We start from the raw sequence: 20,203 nt of genomic DNA on the forward strand, positions 1-20,203 counted from the left end.
TCATCCACAATTTCACAAATATATTAATACGTAATATCCATGTATGCAGGGCCGGATTTACCTACTTTTTTTTTACTACGGAATTAGCCCACCGGGCACAGGTCAAAACCACCCACAACCTGGGGGCAAAAAAAAAAGAACGGAAATTGTAAATATAGAAAAAAGGTTATACATACTGTATTAATCTACACCAGGCCAAACTCATCAGTGGGCCCCAAATTTATAGAAATGTTTGCATGTTTCAATATATATATATATATATATATATATATATATATATATATATATATATATATATATATATATATATATATATATATATATATATATATATATATATATATATATATTATATATATATATATTTATTTATTTTATTTTTTTTACTGTATTTATTTTGCAATGGCTAAATGTCATTAAATATTACATAATATCATAATATTATAATGTAAGAAATAAGAATTTCAACACAATGTGACACATCATTACTTTTAATCAAATTAGTTCTATATCATGTACATCTTATATATGGGAATAATGAAAGAAATACAATTAACTTGAAGCATAATCAATTTTGCAAGCACACGAAGTACAGCAAACTGTGTGAATTTCAAAATAACTTCTTCCTACTTTTTTTCATGGAAAATTTGTCAATGATACTGTTTTTTTTTTAATGTAGATTTTTATGGTGATTCCAAAACTTTCATCCCTTTTTTGGAGAAATTCATTGAAAAAAATTATAAGCCCTTTAAAATTTTAATGTTCTACATCAAAATGTTAACCTAACCTACCTAACTTAACCTAACTGGAAAACATTGGTGAAATTAAAATTCTAAAATTCCCTGGATGACAGAAAAGATAATAAGACCTTAAATTTCATTTATTTTGGAAGACATTATTCATTTTTGTTGGAATCATGGCCTTCCAAGCCAATATATCTGCGCTTGATTCTACCACTGTCAATGGCAAAGTGAATTATTACCACCACTCCAAATGTTGCACCAAAAGTGGTAAGGTAGTTCTTTCTTGCAATACATTGAGTCACTGAGGGAATTAAAAAAAAGAACATAAATTTATGTCACTGAATTTATCGTAGTAACAAATTGTGGTTACACTGATACACAAATGAAACATGCCTGGGAACTACCTGGCACTGGTTACCTGGCATATTTGGACTTATTAAAATATGAAATTTAGGCTACTAAGTATTTATACTCATGAAATAATTATTTTGGTAGTGCTGGACGGTTATTAATTGAGCTCATAACGAAAATTGGGTCGATATTATTTCTGATAAGGGACGTCATTCACCATCCCAGATGGAGCAGTCTCACCACTCTTCAAATACAGTAGACCACTTACAATTTTTTTTAGCTTAATTTGATTTCCATACATTTCTACACATAAATTATTTGGATTAGTTATCTTAAAAGCTTACCTTTTATGGTGGTTAGGAGAATTTGGAAGATATAAGCGGCGATGAGGCAAGTAGAGGCTGGCGGATGTTCCTAAACAAACAAGGAATTCTTTAAAGAGAACACTAAAATTCTTCATGTGCTGTTCTATATGGAGGATATCTTATAAAAAATATTATTCCTTTGCAGATTTATACAATTCATGTGCATCCAATTCTATTTATTTTCTTTTGGTTTCAAAATATAGTTCCATCGTAGTGGTCATCGGGCGAGGGTACGAGTACCACGGAAATCTCCCACGTTCCAATAACGAATCGTAGATATTTTTTTTTTTTTTAGCCCAGTACGCTTCTTGCACACCAACCATGGGGCTACTGCAGCATGGTATACACCACGGAGCTTCTTGCAATTGGCCCTTAGCCTCCACAGTTGAGTCTAATTACTGTATAGCACAATGCTTATAATCAAGCCCTGTTGTGTATACGAGTAGTGGTGAATATAATTCTACATAGCAATTGTTATACTGTACACTATGCAGGGTATTCATTTTTTTTTTTCCATAAAGATGTTATTTGATAAATAGACTCGATACCTTTGGGTGTTACTTATGAAATTCAAATGTGTAGGAAGCACGTACAGTTCTATACTTGTCTCAGAAGAAGTAAATACTAGTAACTTCAGTTGACTTATCAATATATTTTATACTGTACAGTATTTATTTGATCTCGGATTTAAATTTTTTCAGACAAAGATGTCGGTGAAGGGGGAAACACGGTGTTTATTGATGCGTCCGCCCTGGGGGAGTTATCGAGTCAGTTCACCCCACAAGACCTGGAGACCCTTGTAGGGTTCAACATTCAAGCTGCAGACTTTGAGGCTTCGCTCCAGGAAGCAACTGAAGCTCACGTAAGTAAATGCCCCGGCTGTTGTATACAGTACAGTATGTACAGGTGTATCTTATAAGGTTTTTCTAATACCGTACTGTACTGTACAGATATCCCTCACTATACGAATGGCTTAGTTTTCTTGAAAACCATTCTTAATACAATATTCGTATACAAAATAATATAACATATAGGGATAAAATAGGATTTGCTTCCCACTGACAAGAAAACCTCAATATTATACCTAGGTAAAATTAAATAGATTCACAAGGAAAAAAAATCTTCCTCCTGTAAATTAGTACATTACAGTACTGTACTTAGCTACAGTAGTTTTCGAACAAACTACAAAAAAGAAAACAATATACCTGTATACCTAAAAAATTAAATAAGTTTATTAACAACAAAATACATACCTAAATACTGTAAATTAATACCTAAGTACTGTACTATTATTTGGTACCTAATTACTGTAATTTATTACCTAGTACATTAAGAAATTAATGAAATATAAATTTGGTTCATTAACTAAAGGCAACATAGCCTTTGTATAGGGCCAAAGAGGTGTAAGACAAGAATATTTGTACAATATAAGCGAATATTCGTAGAGTGAACATTCATGTAGCGAAGAATACCTGTATAATCATGTTACACTGGCTGGACTTTCTATTGGTTTTATCATTACTCTCTTAACCAAATTACAGTTTAGGTTAAGTTCATCCTGTTTGCCCTAGAAAGCTTGTCCGTCCCTCCCTCCCTCCCTCCCAATGGGTTAATTAAGGTTGGTCCGGCTCCCTTGTTTTCTGACTGAACCAAACAATAAAGGGTTGATGAGAACATTCATTATTTACTTAACAGCAGAGACTGTTGAGCTTGCTTTCCTTTTCAGGGCTTTTTCATATCAAGTGTCTCCTCTGTTGGAATTAATTGTGGAGGTTAGGGATACTATATTCCAATTTTAAAATTTATTTGCTTTTCAGGTTCCAGGTACCAATTTGTTTCCCCGGGTTTTCAACCCATAAGAAGGCAGGATTTTAGGATCAACCGATAATTTTTCTGCCTTTTGTCTTTGATAAGAGTTTTGAATATTGTATTATCTTATACAGTATTACTCAGTTCTTTTGTTTGGTCAGGATTAAAACTTAATTTTTTACTTATTTTATTTTATTTTTATAATTTAGATTGATCTTAGGTCACTTTGAATTAATTTAAGATCTCTTAAAAGTTCTCAAGTCATGCTTGAATCTTACACCTTTATGAAGTCATATCTCAGGAATTGCTTATATTGAAATATGGGTTGGTAGAATTTTTCATCATATACTGTGCACAATACAACAAATCTGTTGGATTTAAAAAAATCTTGGAGCTTAATTTCAGAATCATCCAAAAAGTTAAATTTAGTACACTGTTCTAGTCACAATATCAAAATATTTTATGCCTCGTATTATATGAAGCAGTGAAATACAACTCTTAACATACTGATTCATCTTCCACAGGTGGTAGATGCCAGTGGGGTACTGATATCAGATGGAGTGGCAGTGGGGAACATTGTTGAGGTGGCAGGTGGTGATGGAGGGGTCGTGGGCGAGTCTCAACAGATTGACACACAGTCCCACCACCAAACAACTCACCACCAACCAATGGAAGTGGATGCCCTCACAGAACATGCACAAGTTATTGGTAATTGTTAGGTGTATGTGTTTTGTTTGTCATTTGGAGGTTGCCAAGTTGGGATTAGATGTGTAGAAAAAGAAGAACCTGATGTGTAGTACTGTAGTATAAAGTTTTCAATGTGAAGATAATGAAATGTACTTTACTGTATAAGCATTTCAATGTGAATATAAAGGAGTTGGTAGGAGTTAGTTAAAGGTGAGAGGATGTGGATATTGACAAGCTGAGGATGTAAGGAAGTGGTTGTAGAGTTTCCTTTTTGATATCTCAGCCATTTCCAATCACACCTCTCAGATTTATTATGCCTTCTATTAAAACAAAAAGTAACATTGACACTCACAACATCTGCATTTTGTACAAGGTGACATGGAAATGTTACAACAAGGGAGTGAACTCATCACCATGACCGGGGAAGACCTGTCAGCTGGTGGAGAGGCTGGCACGGCTGCTCTTCTGGCTGCTGTTTCTTCTGAAGGAGATACCACTTCACACCAGATCGTCACAGACACACCACAGGTTATTAAGAGCAACCTTGCGCAGTTTGTCGTACTCCAACAGAACCAGGTGGGTGATGAAGCCGTGGAGGTAGACCAGTTTTGTATTACAGTGCTATATTTTTATTTTGATATGAAAAGAATTGAATTTGTTGGGGCTGGTTTGACTACGCTCTCTAAATGTACAAAATACTATAATATAAGTCACTGAATATTTGGTAATAACTTATATGAAATACACGTTTTGGTGACATTCCCTATTGTTTCAACAGAATTCAATATCACTGGGATCCGTGGGTAATCGCATAATAACTTCTGGTGGACAAGTTGTATCAACAGTGGCAGGACTCAGTAACAGCATCAACAGCAAGCCGGTAGTAGTAAATACGTCCCAGCTTGGTGGAACACTGAGGCAGCAGATGGTTGTGACCCAACCCACCCAACAAACACAGCAGGTTCGAACTGTGCAGTTTAGGCAGGCACCACAAACACTGTCACACAACATTGGAGTAAGTAGTATTTTCATTATATATGCAATATATACACACACACACAAGCATCTCTAGAGTTATGGAAAGGTTGCATTTACGTGAAAAATTGTCCATCACTTGATATATAGTTTCCCATTGGTTTCCGTTGTGTACTTAAGATGCGTTTGTAGAGAAAAAATTTTCCCCAAGGACAAACTAAAATAACTCCAAAGACTGTTTAAGCATTCTACAGTAATCATTCTGTTTAATGGAATAAAGCGTACAGGCCAATTCTGCTTTATTGAATCGAGTTATACCTCTGACAATCAAGTGGATATGTTCGTGAAGTCCACTTCATTCTTGGAAATTTCGTTGTCAGAGTTAGATTTATAAAGGACTAGATTCCAGTCACTCATGTACTGTACTGTATACTGGTCAGTATTTTCAGCCCGATTGGACAGCTTTTCAGTTGATGGCAACGTAGCAAAGGCCAATAAATTTGATTTTGCAATCTGAATTGACAGTTATAAAACATGAACCAACAAATGTAGGAACAAATGACATAGTAGACATGTGGTAGGGTCGAGATATATCGCGAGATAGGGTCCAAGGATGTTCGCCACATACTAAATCGCGATATGTAATTACATGTAATCAATGGGGAAATAGGATTAGGTTCTGGAGGCCATTAAAAGTGACTAAACTTGACTTAATGAGTTTATTTTCTTACTAACTAAAGCACCAATGAACACTAAACTCGGGAACAACAGACTTAGGAACACCAGACTCGGCAGCTGACCCGCTATCCCGGGAACACCAGACTCGGCAGCAGACGCCACACTGCCACCCTCACTTGACAATCCCACGCCTACATAAATGAACAAACCAAAAATATTAGTGTGGGCGAGCGTGAATGCATGAGTGAGCAGCCACAATGGCACCTCTGGTGAGCAAATAACGCATTTGTTTGCCATAGCGGTAAATTTTAAATATTTCCTGCCCGATTTCCCTCGCATAATAAATAAATTTATCGCTATATATTGGAAAATGTCTAATTTTGGTAGTCCCAATATAAAAAACCCGTTATAAAAAACTACTATATATCCCGACCCTACTGTACTTTGAGTTCCAGCATTCACATGGACCCTCAAGACAAAAATAACTTATGAAAATTTCTTGCGTCTGTAAAATTGAGAGACGCACTCTCCTATCTTTCTCTTCTCTGGGAGAAAACGTAAAAACCTGGGAGACCACAACAATGTGTGGTGAGGTAATGTGGGAAACTTACTGATCGCACCCAAACAATGATGCGACCCCACTTGGGTGTTACAGGGAGAAGCAAACGAAGCAACGTGAAGAAGCAAATTCTGGCACAGATTCGTTCTTCTGAAAAGGGATTCTGTTATAAAGAATGATTACTGTACATAATTAATTGAAACAAGATATATTTTGTAAATATTGTGCAGACATCTTTGATTTATAAAGTTTTGGAGTGGAATCCTTGTAATCAAATCCTTGTAATCAAAGGACACCTGTACACTGCAATATAAAGTTTGGGAAGACATTGTGATTAGAAGTTATGAAATACAGACATCCATCTTGCACTTTACAAAGGATCAATTTATAATTGGTCGTCCAGAACAAAATCCTTTTGTAAATTGAAGAAAGCCTGTATTAGTGACAGTACTTCTGTTTTTAATGAAGAGAAAGAAGAAGTCAACTCATGGAAGCATAAACTGTAATTAAGATAGGTTTGGCGCCCTTTTTGTGGCATTAGCCACCTTGACGTCATTGTGACAAGCTACCTCACTTCACCTCAATACCCATCTTCCCTAACTGTTAAGATAGTCATTATAGATATATTATCTTGTTATGTAGATGGTTTTGATGGCTGAGAAGACTCCTCTCAGCAAAAACATAGTCAGCCTGTATAATGTACAGTACTGTAGTTTGTTATAAAATGTGTCAAGGTTCTCTGACAAGAAGGATACTCAACTAGAGTGATTTAGTGGTATGGGTCTTGCAGGTCACTCATTATGGCCTGTATGATTTCATATATACAAGTGTTCCATTGACTTTGTCATCTCATCAGTATTATCATATTTATCTATTGTCCATGGAATCACTATATACCATAGTTCCAATTTTAACAGACTGTAACCAAGGTGATCATTACAAGTCAGGCGGGTGGTGGCATCGGCACTATGGGAGGCCAGCAGGTGCGCCTCGTTACCAGCCAGAGTGGTGGAGGGCAGGTGACGTCATCCCCAACAAAGCTCACACTACAACAGGCACAACAGATGGGGCTCATATCCCCATCAAAACCCATCAATCCGTCTCCAAACAAGGTAGGTAACAGGAATATCAGTTTTTCAGTAGATACTTACTGTACAGTAGTTCCTTTGAGACAGACTTACTAAGAGGCTTATCCTTGTCAAACACATTTTTTTATTTGAAGCCTTAGCCAATTCATAGATATACATAGAAGATGAGACATAAGCAAGGAAAAGTGAACTAAAATATTTATGCTTCTAGAATGGTAAGTTCAGGAAGGATATAACTAATGTAAGTGTAGAGAGTTACTGCTGAGCTCAGATCTTGAGGTATTAGTAAGCTGAGAATCATCATCGTTTTAGAGCAATTTTCCACTTGCCTGGGTTAGCTGTGGTTACCTGATGGCAGCTCTCCGTGCTTCATGACCTGTTGCAGCCTCTCTCATCAGGTTCCTAACTCTAATGTCATTTCTTACAACCTTTCTCAATGTCATTCTTGGCCTTCCCCCTGAGTCTCCTCCCCTCATGGTTTCAAATACATATGTCCATAAAATGTCAGTCAAGCAGATGACAGGAGGGGCAGGTAACCTCTCTCTCTGTCAAGTATTGGCAGTTTTCCTTTCTCATAAAATCCAATCATAAATAGATGTATAAAGTGTGGTTGGCCAACTTGCCTATTGGGATTGTGTTTGGAAAATGGTACCTATCAAGTAAAGCAGGAAACAATTGACAAGTTTAAAAAGTAATAGTAGAACTGTTCACTTGGCGAGTGATGGTACTGTAGTCGATGGTGGTGGAACCTGTTGCTGATTTTACAGTTGTTTTAAGTTGAATACTGACATATTCGTGTGTTTGGATATAACAGTATAAGTATTAATATGTTGTACAGTAAAAGCTTAGTGATCCAGCATGGATGGGGATGGGAGGAACCAGTTAATAACAAAAAAATCCAATTAACCAAAGGAATATAATACAGGCATAGTACTACCCCATCAAGAAGTAGTAGAAGCTGTGTAGTACTCTCTTTTCTTGGGGTTTTTATATAATATAATTGTATAGTTATATTTAATATGGGTAGTCATTGTACATCACTTAAAAATACAGCTTGAAATGCACTTGAAGCAAAACTGTACAGTACAGTATTGTGAAAAAATAGACTGGGCATTTTTATAGGTACATGAAGATAAAGCTTGCCAAACTTATGTGCCAGATAATAAAGCTTTAACTGTGCTGTGTATAAAAAGTTTGGCTCGTATTGAATGTTTTACAGTCTCACAGCATCTGGTAACTCACTTCTGCCCGTCGACCTCAAAATAAGTTTGGCATCCTTTTACGAGCCCTGTAGTTACTATAAGAAACACTGGGATGCTACAGAACTTTATGAATTAATAGCATCCTATAAGAGTATTGTCACCATATGTCAGGATTTTACAGAAAATTGTCATGCAGTAATCCCTCTTCAGTGCATATTTACTCTACATTCCCAAATTTGGAATCCCTCGACTTTGGAACATTTTGGTGGTTTTGAATTCTAATACAGTATTGAAGTCTCTATTGTTTGGTAATACTACAATATTCTAAATTAGAAGAAATACTGTATTAAAAAAATTACCCAGCTAATCCGTTCAATTTCTAACCATTCTCACTGTTTGTTTAACAGATCATAATCATTATCATCAGTTATTTTTATTCTATTGATTGTTAGTGGCGATTGAAATACATCATTGAGCAACATGTGCTGTTTGGGTATTTTGTAATTCTTGCATTTAGGTTCAAGAATATACACTCATGTTTGAAGATAAATACTTGTACAGTATGTGTGTGTGTAAGTGAGCGCGTCTAGTTTCTTTACGCCATTTGCCTCTGTCTACGCCAGTAGTAATTGGGGACCTGGATTTTAATCTATTTGCGGATCGTGCACTGGGGTAATGGTTAGCCAGTGCAGTTGGCGAGCTGTCCGGTCTTCTCGGACTATTCCTTGACACTGGGTCATGCAGCTCGTTAACTGAGTGTGTGGTTGTTGTGTTGGTGACAGCTTCTACACCTTAAAACAAATTCGCGCCTAGGTGGCCCTTGGGTCGGCCATCCTCGTTACTCGAGGGGCAACCAATATTATGTGTGTGTGCGTGCATGTGTGCGTGTATTTATGACACCTCGTACCTACATAAATTACAGTCTCACCCAGCATTGTTGACTTGTGACTCTTTGTTCAAACACTTATTTGCAAATTCTCCTTCACTTTTTGTGGTATACTGTATATGAGTACAGAGTACTGTATACTGTACAGTAATCTCTCTATTAGTCTGCATTTTCAATCCCCAGAACTCTCCATAACCTGAAAAAAATTTAACGTTCCAAGAAATTCCTGGAAAAAATCTCTCCAATCCTGGTATTCAAATGAATTTTAAAGAGATTGCATCAGTGCACACCTAGAAATTTCAGGGAAAAGCTTTCCGTTCCCGACATTCAAACGAATTTCTGAAAGAATGCATCATGCTCTTACATGTGTTAGGCACGTAGGTGGGTAGGCTCAGTACTCGTGAGCTATGATTGGCTACTTCTGCACTTGTACTGTCATATGGCTGCATGGGATGCCTATGATTGGCTGATGTATTTCACAGCCTATCTGCTCAAACTCTAGCATCATGCTTGCTCACTGCTGTTTTCACATACAATCTGCATTATGCAGTACTGAACTGTACCAGGATATAATCAGTCACAGCACAGTGGGCAGTGTATGTACAGTATACATTGCATGTACAATCCCCGTATCGTGGATGGAAAAAAGAGTGACAGTTAGTAATACCTGCTATAGTAGATGGCACAGGACAAAGGCAGGCCATCCTGTATCATCATATCACCATTTGGCCTGCCTGCATCACAAGCTCAAGATGACAGCATCTGCTGGTGAGTATACTATAGAGTTTACACTAGTATATTTGGTTATTTACAATATACTGTATTGTATGTGTACAGTAGTGTTGGCATAAATAAAATATAGCTCTGAGTTTGCCCAACTGCAGTCTGATGCGGAAAGATTCACCAGTACCCACAAAAATTCCTGGAATGTACGATTTTTTCCGTGATAAGAAGATTTGTCTCAAGCCCAGAACTGCTTTGCACCAACTATTCCAGCTAATAGGGAGATTATTGTACAGTATTCAGAAATCTTAAGCCCACAATACTTCAGCTTATGTTGGGATAAGTTTCTGTTTATCATGTTACAATGTATTTTAACACCTATAAAAATGTTTGAGATATACAAGGTCTCATGGATAACTGTTTACTGTGTTGTGGTCACTATCATAATAACCAGCTTTAACCCCACACATGAGAGAGTGGGTCAGGCTTATTGTACCTTTTCTTGGTGAATGGCTTTACTTAGTATTTCTATAGTCTTACTTAAACTGCCTCAGGATCAAGTACCCACAAACCCTCAGGCCCAGTCATAACCAGTAATTGAAGAGTTAAAATGGAGGAGATACAGTAGTGAGAAGGTAGGGAATGTGACACAAGTAATGGTCAAAAGTAGAAGTATTTACTGATGTTAGAGACTAAATATTAATTTGATGTTGAGTATTAAGGTTGTTTTTCTCTTACATTATAATTATAGTACTGTAATTCCTCCCCCCCCTTCTCTCTCTCTCTCTCTCTCTCTTTCTCTCTCTCTCTCTCTCTTATTTAGTACATTTTAATTTGTTTAAATCTCTCTTCTCTTATGATTTCAAAAACCTCACTTCACTGTAATACGTAATTATAACTTCACGTACGACTTGGCCATAAAAATGTATAACAATTGGGATGTGATTATCACCAGAATATTCCTTCTCTAGGTTGTAGAGGTACAGTTTCTGCATCCCTTTGTCTGTGTCTTCAAATTTGTGAACATGATAACTCAAACAAAGAGACTTTGAGAGTGGTCGACTTTTGGATAAATTGTACAGTACAGTACAGTACTGTAATCCAGCATAATCTCAGATGAGTTCACAGCATTTATTGGTTGTTTTTGTGTGTTTTGTTGTGGAATGTAGGAAAACCATTTAGGAGCTTCAACACTGTTGAGTAGGGTTGTATAGCACAGTATTGTATTGTTTAATGAAAATGTTAAGATAATTGATGAGTTTATGGATTAGACTTATTCGGATCTGACTCTGCTTAGCTAAGTTAACCATGGGGTTGGTGTAACCATCCCTGAACCTACAGCATAACCATATGGCTCTTAGCAGTAAGGGCTAACCTTAATGCCTTGCCCTAGGTGAGCATCCTGGAGGGAAGACTTACACCTGTCACAACAGCTTATTCTAATTTTTGTTTTATTGTTCACATGTTTCGGTGCAAAATTGGTAGTTCAAGTACTGTAATCAGTGTCTATATGAGAATCTGTGATGTGCACAGGTAACTCAATATAGAAAAAATTCTCCTGTTTACATTGACCAGTTTACAGAATGTTGTGTAATTATGATCTATACTGTACACTAGACAACAGCCATTAATAAATTTATTCTTAAATTTCCTCTGAAAGAAAAAGGACAATCACAATATATATCTGCATCCAGCCTGCGTCAAAACTAATGAGGGGACTCAGTGGATGACATAACAACTGTTTCACCAAAGTTCATGGAGCCAGAACTGTGGTATTTGCTGCATTGGTTATACACAAGTTCTAAGCAGTGTTCCCACTTTTTTAACACAACTGCCTCTCCTCGACAAGTATTCGGTAGGGAATTAGATGGGGAAACATATATAGAGAGGAATGATTACAAAGGGAAACAAACCGATAATGATGGAGAAATGGAAAAGCAATATAGTTTCTGAAAAAAAATAGTAACCGAAAGTGTATCGGGCGATTAAACAGTCATGTACTTTAAGATAAGATTTATTTATGCAGAGTTCTTAAAGAGATCATGGATAAAAACAAGTATTTCTTCAATAGTGTTTTTTTTTAGTACTGTGAGTTTGTTGCTAGGAGTTAAGGGAATGTTGTCTAAAGTCAGCTTACATTCAGCAGATTGTTGTCCAGCGGGTCAGTATGGGCGGTGTTTCCCCCCTGAAGAGCCCCAGTAAGTTGATCCCTGTATCTATGGCTTCCAAGTCACCCACCAAAATTGCCCCGGCCCCACCCATCGGACAGCAGCAGGTGGGTCGTTACTGAAGAAGGGGAAAGGGGGCGCTTATACCACTTCTTGGAATGGGGGTAACTTGAAAACAGGATGGATAGTGGATTGTCTTCTCCATGCTTGAGTTTTTCATGTTGTTGGGCGAAATTATGTTTGAGAAATTGTGGCTCCCAGACATGTTCAATATAAACCCTAAAGGCTTCATTTAATTAATCCACCACTTACGGGCCTCTTCAAACTAAATTACACGTGAATTACTTGTTCTTTTCTAATCACTAATGCTTTTTTTCTTCTCAGTGCTGTACCTTGTCTTGTTGCTCTCACTGTCTTGTCTTCTTGTAATGTTTTCTTCCTTAGTTTCTTCTCTATTTGGGTCTTTTTTCTCTTTTTATTTTCTTCTCTTTGTCTTCTGTATCTCCCTCATAGTTCCTCACCACTTCATCTCTCACTCCCTCATTCCTCCATGCTGTACCCCCTCCTCCTTCTCTTCCCCCACCTCTCTTTTTTATTCTCCTACGTCTAATTTATTTTTTCCCTCATTGTTTGTGAAGGGGATTTTTTTAACCTTGTACTGGGTAGTGAGTATTTTTTTGTGTTTCGTCCTTATACTCGACCAATATAGTAAAACCTCCATGTAACGGATGTCTATCTCCATATATAATCCATTTGATGGGGGTTTCACATCTAAGGGACCCTCGATATTATGGACTTTCATATCTGTATAGTTCGTTAGATGGAGGTTTCACAACTAATGGACCCTCAATATAATGGACTTTCCTCTCCATATAGTCCATTAAATAGAGGTTTGGCTGTACAGTATTGTGTTACTGTTTCTGCATTTCAGCCAATCAGTTTAATTGTCATCTGTGTTCAATATTCAGTACAGTATGATCTTTTCTGTGATAGTGTAGAGTAAATAATGGTAACAAATTTCTCTGTTTTAGATGTATTTTCATTATACATGGTCTCTTGGAGGGGGGGGGGGTCTAAATGATAACTGTATTTTAGGACGTGCAATAAGCAGGGAACCAATAACTTGTGATCATATAATTGCAAATAAAATTAATATTCTTGGCAATGATCAGACTTCATCCCAACTGGATTTTTTAGGCTCCTGTTTATTGCACATAGTACTAAAATACAGTAATTATTTAGGGTTCTCGGATAAAATAATGACCCTGTAGTGTTCATTTTGTACATACTGTACTGTATATTTCTTTAGTGTTTTACCTTATCCAGGGCTGTAAAGTTATAGTAAATAACAACTTGTATCAACAGAGTGGAAAATGTATACAGTATATAATATTTTCAGCACATTGTTGGTTCGTAAGTTAACAAATGATCTTTATTTTTACAGATTATAACACACCAGATAAGTAGTGGGGGTGCAGTTCGAAATATATTAAATAGCCCACAAAAAATAGTCATCAAAAGCAACGTACCTCAGCCAGGCCAGGTGAGAAATATATACCTTCATGTTATCTGTATATGATTAGTACTGTTTATATGTATGTACTGTAGGTAATTATCTCCATCTTACCTGTACAGTATATGATTGGTACTGTTTATGTGTATGTACTGTATTCATAATGTCTCTTTCATCCTTGTATCTTTAACTGTGTTAAATCTTTCCATTAGCCATCCGATCTGACATCCTTCCTTCCTTCCTTCCTTCCTTCCCTCGGTGAAATTTTTGAAGAGTGTACAAGTTTTAATGGGAACTGGCGACCACAAATCAAATGTTGTCTGGTGAATAGTATTTGTACAACTTTGAATCAACTGGGTGTGAAAGGCTACTCATAGTGAAATGTGAAGTGGTCGCCAAATCTGCTAAGATAATACTCCCACCGATGACATAAAAGCATCTTTGGTGGTCACGATATCTCACAGGTCACACGTTGCTGCCCAATGGTCATAATATGGGGTTTTATACTCGAGTCCTTCATATAAAAACAGAAAATAAATGACAAAGTAAAGTACCTGTGCATTAATTGAGGATTCAGTTAGGTAACCCAGAAACAATTGGCATTATAATGGTGGAAATGCTCTATGAAATAAATAAATGAATGAATAAATTATAATGTCTTTGAATTTAATTGAATGTTTCACTTACTTCCAGGGGACAGTGAGTACGGTCAGAACTGGTCAGCTTGTAACATCTGGAGGACAACAGGTTATTAAGATCCCAGCAAGTCAAGTCCAGCAGCTTACAGGTCAACCCCAAGTTCTCTCTAATAAGGTCAGTTATATGAAGCTATTGTTGTCTTTGTTCCTCATTATTCTTTTATGTCATGTATTACAACCAAATGTGTTAATCCACTACCCTGTATTTTTTCAGTTTTGTCTAATTTTCTCTGGTATATGTTGCATTTGTGTGTGTGTGTGTGGGGGGGGGGGGGCTTGGCCTTTATATTGGTTTATCAAAATAAATGAAACATTTGATAAATCATACAGTGCTGCTGGGGGAAGAGAGTACAATAATACAGATTTGCTCAGATACAGGTACAGTACAGCATTTTATTGCATAGATATTTATTTTTCCACAAAGACCTTGATATATGATTTAATTTCTACTTTGTACTTGTACCATTATTATTTTTTTTATACTGAAAGCTGAATTATTGAGACTGATGTAAAGGTTGTAAAGGTAAGAAGCATTGATCCTGGATGCAAGAGGAGGAAGCATGTTGGAAGCAGTGGAAATGATGTGAATGACAGCAATGTATGGGGTGAATAAGAGGGCAGGGATGAGAAACACCTATTCACAATGATTGGTTGTGAGAGTAAAAGGGGAGTTTTGGACAGAGAACATAACCAGAGTTTGCTTAGGTTGTGTGGGCATACTGAGAGAATGAGAAGCAAGAGATTAGTAAAAAAGAAGGAAAATCAGAAATAGCTGTTAGGAGAGAGCAAGAGAGAGAAAGGAGGGGGAGAATAGAGCATGATGTGGAAAGATGAGGTGAGGGAAATACTTAATAAAAGACTGAACACTGAACAACCAGGACACAATACTGTACTGTTTTATGACCAGCACCATGGGGTGGGGGGATGTATACGGTGCTGATGTGTGGTACTGTAATGTATTGTACAAAGTGATAGAGATAAACTAAATGGGTATCTAGAAGCTGTGTTATGGAAAGTGAATACCACAGCAAGTCACACAGGGTTAAGTAGTGAGGGAAATTGAGTGAGACTGAGAAAACATAGTCTTATTTTATCATAATTCCCACTAGCAAGAGCCATAGTGTAAAAGAAATTTGCATGAGTGTATAAAGTGATATTGTATTATGACATGGTATTTTTTATTTATTTTTTTGCTCACTTATTTACATTTACAGATGAATTATGTACGACTCGTAAATTCCGGTGTGGGAGGCAGCGGGGGTGGTGGGGGAGGGACCACACTCATACGACCGACACCCCCGGCCAACAAACCCATCGCTCCGGCTGCTTCACAACCCATCAAGATAAAAGCAATGCCTATCGCTCCCAACCAGCAGGCAAGTTTTATGTGTGTACGTCTCTCTCTCTTTTATTTTTTATTTTTATTTGACAACAGCGACTGAAAAAATGTTACAACCCTTTAAAAGTAATTGTGTGAATATGTTACAAGAATAGATCCATTAGTGCCAGAAATGGAGTTATGTTACCATTTTTTTTTAATATGAACAGTGAAGTCTTCCATAGTTTAGCTTATACAACAGTCGTGATGTAAATGTGGAATAATTCTCTTGCAGACAAATAAACAGAGGGTCATCATCCCAGTGTCGGGCTCAGTGTCAACGGCTAGTATGGGAGGTGGAGTTCCCATCCGCCCCCAAACCAACCTCACCTTACCGGCTTCTGCTCTTCCCCCCGGGGTTCTCTCCAATACTCAACCCGGCTCCGTTGTCATGATTCCCGCTCATTATATGTCTCAGGTATTGCTCATAACTGTTTACTTAATATAAGGGCGGTTGTGGTGTGTGTGTGATTATCATTAAGGATATGTTGGTGATAAAAATGCATTTTTTTTTTTAGTTTAGTTTATTTACTGTAGGTACTATGTAAACCTTTTGTATTTCATTTCTCATTGAAGGTCAGATATCTTATTCATTACAGAAGTTCATCTTTAAAGCAGTGGATGTGAAGTGAAGGATTCATGGCTTTGGAGATCATATATAAACTGTTTGGCTAAATGGTGATATCTGTTTAAATATATTTAATATATAAATGGCTATTAATTTTTTAAGTTTGATGTATATGGTAAGATAGTTATCTTAATTCCTTGTTCTGGAAAGTCTGATAAGTGTTCAAAAGTTTTTCTTATTCTTATTATATACCAAGAATAATTTTTAAACAATTTTAAGTTATGTGTCAAATTAAATCCTGAATTGTGGCTCTAAGTATACCACAGTTTAGCCACTTTGTCAAAGGTTTTAACTAAATAGAAAAATGCACTATATTCAAGATTTTAGATAACTATTTGCTCACTCTTCTACAGCTCCAGTCCAGCACATCAAATAACACAACAGTCCAGCTGTCGAACCAACCTCCCCCTGGTACCATAATCCCACAGCCACCCAAACCACAACCAACCCGCACTGTAATAGACGCCAATGGAATCAGACCCAGAAAGCCCTGCAACTGTACAAAAAGCCAGTGTCTTAAATTGTAAGTTTGGTTGAATGTTTTGTGAATATATGTCTAAATATGTAGTGTAGTGTAATCATTAATGTAAGGAAATACACACACACACACACGCACACGCACACACACACACACACACACACACACACACACACACACACACACACACGTGCACCACTAGAAGTAATGTAAGTGTTTTCTTGTCCCCAGATACTGTGATTGTTTTGCAAATGGAGAGTTTTGCAATAACTGTAACTGTGCAAACTGCTTCAACAATCTAAACCACGAGGAAGACAGACAGAAGGCCATTAAGGCGTGTCTAGACAGAAACCCTCAGGCTTTCCGCCCTAAGATCGGCAAGGGAGGCAACGACAACGAGAGGAGACATAACAAAGGTTGCAACTGTAAACGATCGGGATGCCTTAAAAATTACTGTGAATGCTATGAGGTAAGTTTCCCTTTGTCCCTTGATTAAGTTTGAGTAATTTCCTTTACACTATTAGTTTGTCAAGGAGATAGGTACCTGTGAGTCTGGAACCAGTAGTATTGTTCTATGTTTGTTTGTTTTTTTCACTTTTCTGTCAGAACTGTGACTTTGAGATCTTTCTACCTATAGGGTTGCCATTTCATTCACTTGGAAATGGTTTGGTCATCAATAACTTAAATGTGTATATCCTATTGGTATATTAGTAAGCCTCTTCCATATAATGATATAGTATATAAATAATGCTTTAGATACTAAGAGTTAAATTTTTTTTCTAGGCCAAGATACCATGTTCTAATATGTGTAAATGTGTCGGCTGCAAAAACGTTGACATGAATCCTGCAGTAGAGCGGAAAGGGTTGATGCAGCTGGCGGAGTGTGCAGAAGCCAGAGTAAATCAACAGAAGGCTGTCAGGTCAAAACTTCCCTCCTTTTCTCATCACTCTCCTACAAAAATGCTTTTACCTACATCAACAAAGTAAGTCTGTGTGTTTCTCTGTGTGTTGATCCATTGTTTCTTTGTTTTGAATGTTGTCTTCATAGTTTATTGGGAATGTTATTTAAATTTTTAGTCGTTCACCCTTCAGATGTGGAAGGTATCCCTAAGGTGAATAAATTCATCTGTCAGTAGCCAGAATAAAATGCTAAAGTGCGGGAATCATGTCGGAAAGCTTAAGTCTTTTTTTTCCACTATAAAACAGGGTAGTCAGAATCAAGAGCATCACAGTCTCTCACTTAGTATACTGTATTAGATGTGCTCTTACTTTATAAACAAATGTGTTTTTTGTGCCATTCCTCTCCACAACAAGGTTCCTAATGATAATCTGGATATCTTTTGAATTCTTGCTTGAAAGTGTCTGTCCTCTTCTCCCTTAATACTATCTAGTTATGTGTCTTTATAACTGCTCCAATAGATCTAGTGACTCATACTTGCATTGACAAGTTAGTGGGTTTTGGGGGAGGCATATTTATGACTTCAAGGTAAAGGCAGGGAAGGATTTACCAAGACTTCCTATTGGCCTCAGCTTAGTTCCTGCAGAGACTCTGGAGAGATTCTGTCTGTTTGGTCCCTGAGAGCCCTGAAGTTTAACTCACATGTACAGTTGCCTGTCCTTAGACCTGATGCAGTGACTGGCATGTTTTGTGAAATGTGGCACCTCTGTGTTTGTTTACATCATATTAAAACTCCCAGAATGGTCCTAGGGAACCTCACAATAGTAACCAGACTAAGGATGCTAGATAAGCATTCCACAGACTTGCCACATCTCACAAAACACACCAGCTACTAAACATGAGGTGCTCTATTAATATTACTTATTCAGTGGAAATTCGTGATCAGTTTCTCATTTTAAGTTTTATTATTTTCCTATACTGTACCAATATTTCAGTAATATTTATTAAATTAAATCATAAAATTTAATATGAATTTTTCATAATATTACATGTAATTCTTCTTGTTAGATCTGGCTACTGTCGCATGAACCAAGAAGTGGTTGAGGCAACATGTCAGTGTCTATTAGCCCAGGCAGATGAAGCAGAGAGCGCCCTAGTGTCTGAGGCACAGTTAGAACAGACAGTCATTGCAGAATTTTCCCGATGCCTCATGCAAATCATTGGCAGCTATACGTCACGGTCTAGAGGTAAATTATTTGTTTAGTTTAAAATTTATTCTCTTTTTAATTGCTTCTTATTTGAAGGATAGTCCACAGACAGTGTGGATATGCCTAATTAGGGAAGACCAATGTCTGCCTTGTGGTATGTCATTTCCTTAATACCTTACATTATTTCAAATAAAAGTGTATTAGAAAGCAAGATGTAATTGATGCACACAATGTTACGTAAACATGAATTTCCTTCATTTACTTGTGTATGACTAGACTACATGTTTTTAAATATCTTCAGAAGAAATTTATGAGGCCAATTGGTCATAATGTTTCAATTACCTCTCACAAGAAAAAAGTGAAAAGCATTGAAATGAGAACCAGACATCAAATTTTATCAACATGTTTGCATCAGTGAAAACCATTAAGAATACAGTGGTCCCTCAGTTAACAAGCGCCTCGGTTAACGAGATTTCGGTTAACGAGTTACCTTCCACAAGATTCTTAACTTCGGTTAACGAGCAATCCCTCGATTAACGAGTTTCTTACGAGCCGACCTCAACATGTTTTTACTTGTATTTGGCGGTCCACCAGCTGCAGTATTAGTCCGCCAATACAGTAATCTGTTCTAGGGCTTATATTCCTTATCATTTTAGTAAATATCAAGAAGTTTATACTATTCAACAATTTTAAAAGTTTAATATTCAATTTTTTAGTCATTTTAACAATTATTGAACATAATTGAAGGTAAGGAAACTAGTTTTATGCGCGCCATCCAGCCTGTCAATGCACCAAACAGGCTCCAGTCTCTGTCTTTTCAGTGGAGGTAACATCTTGCTTGAGACTCTCTTCAACTAAACACTTTTTTTCTGTGTTTGCAAGCAAATTATTGGTCATTTTGAATTTTATTTTACATATTGACAATATATAATGCAGTGCAGTGTTGATTTAAAGAAAATAATCTTGAATTACACCAAGAGAACTAAAATTTTATGGGTGAAATGGCGCCATGGGGTGACTTCTCTTCTCCCTTCTCCTCCACCCCCATTCTAATTCCCATCATCATCATCATCCAGGAGCCTTCTACATACACACCTCAAAGTAAGTGTACTTTTCTACCTTTTTTGTTGAATTTAGGCAATATTCGGTGAGCTGGAACCAATTACCC

The 20,203-nt window shown here is 36.9% G+C and overlaps 1 protein-coding gene across 6 annotated transcripts in view; it reads left to right on the forward strand.

Annotated features, from left to right (window-relative positions):
• LOC121860591 (protein lin-54 homolog) overlaps positions 1-20,203 on the forward strand; it is a 33,839-nt gene that overhangs the window by 3,924 nt on the left and 9,712 nt on the right. Inside the window, exons 2-16 of one of the 6 annotated variants that reach the window (XM_042357770.1) lie at positions 1,755-1,799; positions 2,161-2,321; positions 3,793-3,976; positions 4,329-4,531; positions 4,734-4,970; positions 7,085-7,279; positions 12,210-12,341; positions 13,679-13,777; positions 14,441-14,560; positions 15,660-15,836; positions 16,059-16,241; positions 16,805-16,974; positions 17,161-17,398; positions 17,713-17,912; positions 18,896-19,074. In XM_042357770.1, the coding sequence (XP_042213704.1) occupies positions 1,755-1,799; positions 2,161-2,321; positions 3,793-3,976; positions 4,329-4,531; positions 4,734-4,970; positions 7,085-7,279; positions 12,210-12,341; positions 13,679-13,777; positions 14,441-14,560; positions 15,660-15,836; positions 16,059-16,241; positions 16,805-16,974; positions 17,161-17,398; positions 17,713-17,912; positions 18,896-19,074 (2,523 nt within the window). The remainder of the gene's footprint in view (positions 1-1,754; positions 1,800-2,160; positions 2,322-3,792; positions 3,977-4,328; positions 4,532-4,733; positions 4,971-7,084; positions 7,280-12,209; positions 12,342-13,678; positions 13,778-14,440; positions 14,561-15,659; positions 15,837-16,058; positions 16,242-16,804; positions 16,975-17,160; positions 17,399-17,712; positions 17,913-18,895; positions 19,075-20,203) is intronic. The other 5 variants (XM_042357772.1, XM_042357771.1, XM_042357774.1 and 2 more) reach the window with 5 other exon arrangements.

The sequence above is a fragment of the Homarus americanus genome, unplaced genomic scaffold (genome assembly GCF_018991925.1).
Source record: "Homarus americanus isolate GMGI-L3 unplaced genomic scaffold, GMGI_Hamer_2.0 scaffold11150, whole genome shotgun sequence".
NCBI lineage: Eukaryota > Metazoa > Arthropoda > Malacostraca > Decapoda > Nephropidae > Homarus > Homarus americanus.